At 40.0% G+C, this 3,361-nt stretch overlaps 1 protein-coding gene across 1 annotated transcript in view; it reads right to left on the bottom strand.

The window, feature by feature from the left end:
• Positions 1-1,996: 1,996 nt before the first annotated feature.
• LOC107294556 (7-dehydrocholesterol reductase) overlaps positions 1,997-3,361 on the bottom strand; it is a gene marked incomplete in the record, with an annotated part of 22,333 nt that continues 20,968 nt past the window's right edge. The window contains 1 exon segment of the mRNA XM_015823791.1: positions 1,997-2,606. Within this exon segment, the coding sequence (XP_015679277.1) occupies positions 2,142-2,606 (465 nt within the window).

The raw sequence follows: 3,361 nt of genomic DNA, 5'->3' as shown, positions 1-3,361 counted from the left end.
AGAATAGCTTGACTCCCTCTTCTTTGTGGCAGCCCCTGAGATATTGGAACACTGCTATCATGTCCCCCCTCGTCCTTCTCTTCGTTAAACTAGACATACCCAATTCCAGCAACCGTTCCTTATATGTTTTAGCCTCCAGTCCCCTAATCATCTTTGTTGCTCTTCTCTGTACTCTTTCTAGAGTCTCAGCATCTTTTTTGATAAGTGATTGGTCCTAAGTTGAGGACTATCTTTATTAGTGACTATGCATCTTTTGTATGAATGTAATATAAATTCTGTTCACTGTCATCTGTAACTAGGAGAGTGGCATTCAGCATAAAAACATAGCATTATATGCCTAGTGCAGTTAGCTACTGTGAGACTTTGATTCCTGATAGACAAAGAATTACCAAGTTCCAAGGAAAAGGATTTAGCTTTTGGATATCAAGCCAGTCGCTGTTTAGGGGCAATTGATGTAGAAAGCATACAATACCATTCTGGACTTGTGCAATCTACTGGACTTGTGCAATCTAAGGTAACCCACATGCAGAATGGCTATATTTATTTCTTCATATTAATGGTGAAAGCTACCCCGAGTCACTCGACAGCGAGATGGGTGCCATATAAATTTAGTAAATAAAATTTGACGCAATGCAACAATTTAATGCAGTTCCTATGTTCTCTCCCCATCCTGTCCTACTGGGTCCCTGCAGGCCTTGGGCCAGCTTCCCACCCCACTGAGTCCCAAACCCTTCCACCCCATCACCATCACAGCACATTTACTTATTTTTTTCCATAGATCTCCTTTGGGAAGCAGCTGTGCAGCTTCCCTACACAGAGGGTGCATGGCGCCATCTGGAAAGCAGGCATCATTTTGGGAATGGCCATAATGAACTGTGGCCTGGTTGATGATGATGCATGGTTCTGGAGCACCTGTCTTCCTTTTCTGATCTCCTGAGCTCTGGAGATCTTAGAAAGGTAAGTGTGCAATTGTGATAGATGGGTGGAGAGGAGGCCCAAGCAGATATGGGGATCCCAAGGGATGTGGAACATAGCATGGGGTATCTCAGGGAGACCCAAGACCAAATGGGCTTGTGCTTGCAGTAGGCCTCCAGGATCTCTCCCACCCGAGGCACCCCATACTCCACTTAAAGACCTGTGTGTTCATTTAATAATTGCATAAGTTTGAGCAGGGATTGGGGGAAGGTCGTTAAGTGAAATGGTTAATTTAATGGCCATCTTGACTTCTGACCATAATGGGCAGGCTTCATTACAGTCACAACTCAAGGACTGCCTGTATAAATTCCAAAGTTTAATTATCCATTGTGTAAAGAAATATTTCCCTTTATCTGTCTTGATGCTACCAGAACTCAGTTTTCGTTGGGTTCTAGTATTATGGGATGGAGTAAATAGCTGCTGCTCCTTACTTTATTGCCATCATGCATAATTGTGCACGCACAAGGAAGCTGTTCTAGTCCCTTGATTAGCTTAGTTGCCCTCTGCTGAACCTTTTCTAGCTCCACTGTATCCTTTGTGAGGTGCAGTGACCAGAACTGTACAAAATATTCCAGAGGGTTGCATCATTGATTTATAAAAGGGCATTATGAGATTGGCATCTCTGTTTTCGATACCATGACTTATTCTCCCTAACATGCTATTGGCCTATTTTACATTGGATGCATACTGTGTTAAAACTTTCATTGAACTGTTTATCACTACTCAAAAATCTTGTCAGTTTACCCAGTCATCATTTTCAAAATGGAAATGTATGGATTTAGAGGGTGTTGAAGACTCCAGAAATTTCAATGCAAATTCAATAATTGGAGAATCATCACATGGCAATATAAATAACTTTCTGGTCAGTTATAGATCACAATTTCCCTTTAGCCAGAATAGTAAAACTGAAATATGAATTACTGCAGTTTTTTTGGGGGGGTTGGGGCAGGGAGGAGGCAAAATAAATCAGTACAAAAAGAAACTTTAAAAAAACAAAACAGAAATAACTTTTAAAATTTTATATAATGCGTATTTTATTTTATGTTTAATATGTTATTTTTAACATGTTAAGAAGCAAATCATACACCATTATATGTGCCAAAAATACTGCTGATAAATGTATCAAAACTTGTTTTTGTAAAATATTTTAAGTCTAAAATAAACATTTAGAAAATCCCTGGAATGAGTCGGTAAGGTACTGCATCAGTATATCTTTTCCAGTCTTTGCCATACTTGTGGGAGCATCGATGTTCATCTCTAATGCAGCGGTGGATCAGGAGAATAGTCATAAAAATTATGTAGAAATAAGGAAGAATATGATTAAAACCACAACACAGGCAGTATGCCAGGGAGCCCATCAAGTCTCCAGTATAGTTAAAATGGCGGGCCATACCCCAGAATCCTGAAACCAACAATTTACTGTAGTGTTTAGTTCCATCGGCTGATGTGTAGGTACATTCAATATATTTGGGTTTCTTGCCCCATATTTTGCAGTTGCCATCAGTGCTACGGAAGAGATCTTTCTGATGATTGGTCATTCTGAAAATATAGTAGCCCACCAAACCCAGCAGAAGAATTCCAACTGCGTAACTGGTAGTAAGCTGGACAGGATGATAGACCAAGTACAACCCCTGAGGTAAAAAAGAGAATGAAAAAAAATTGGTAACATATTGTCAGATTTAGTCAGCACTCTTTATTTTCCTTTACATTGTCTGGGTACTTGCTTGATTAAGTCCTATCGCCTCAGTGCCAACTCTTAACACATAGACTTTCTCCACAATATCTATCCTCATCCACAAAGCAATTCAAAGCATTGATTTTAACCTTTAGGGCCCTGTGTGTCTTCGGAACCCTAAAGGACCCTTATCCCTTATCCCGCCATCCAAGCTTTATCATCTACCGGTAGTAAGTGTCTTTTCCAGGATCTCTGACGAAAGGACATGAAGTGAGGTTCTATGAAGGGGAGGGGTTTCCCCCCCTTGTGGTGGCACTTCATTTATAGAATTTCTGCCCCAGAGAGGCTCAACTGGCATCCACAATATCATCCTTTTAATGTTAGGTGAAGACCATTTTATTTCCCCAGGATTTTAACTGGCTTTTCAGTACCAGGCTTTTAGTTTATATGATGTTTTTATTTTGTATTTTGGTATTATCATACATGTTTTTAGGTTGTATTTTTGTGTGTTTTATTGTAAATTGTCCAGAGAGTTTTGGCTATTTTAATGAAAAAAAAGTACAGTTGCAACTTGCAATAATGGACAGGCAGATAGAGCAAAACCTCCATTCATAGCCAGAGCAAGGATTACTCCCCTTCCCTTGCCTTGGTCTCACAGCTGCTAAAGAATCCAAAGTTTAGGAAAGCAAATTTCAAACAGGCCACATCCCT

Source organism: Protobothrops mucrosquamatus, unplaced genomic scaffold, assembly GCF_001527695.2.
Source record: "Protobothrops mucrosquamatus isolate PMUCROS unplaced genomic scaffold, P.Mucros_1.0 scaffold1989, whole genome shotgun sequence".
Classification (NCBI taxonomy): Eukaryota; Metazoa; Chordata; class Lepidosauria; order Squamata; family Viperidae; genus Protobothrops; species Protobothrops mucrosquamatus.
This window is presented reverse-complemented; position numbering and strand designations above follow the sequence as displayed.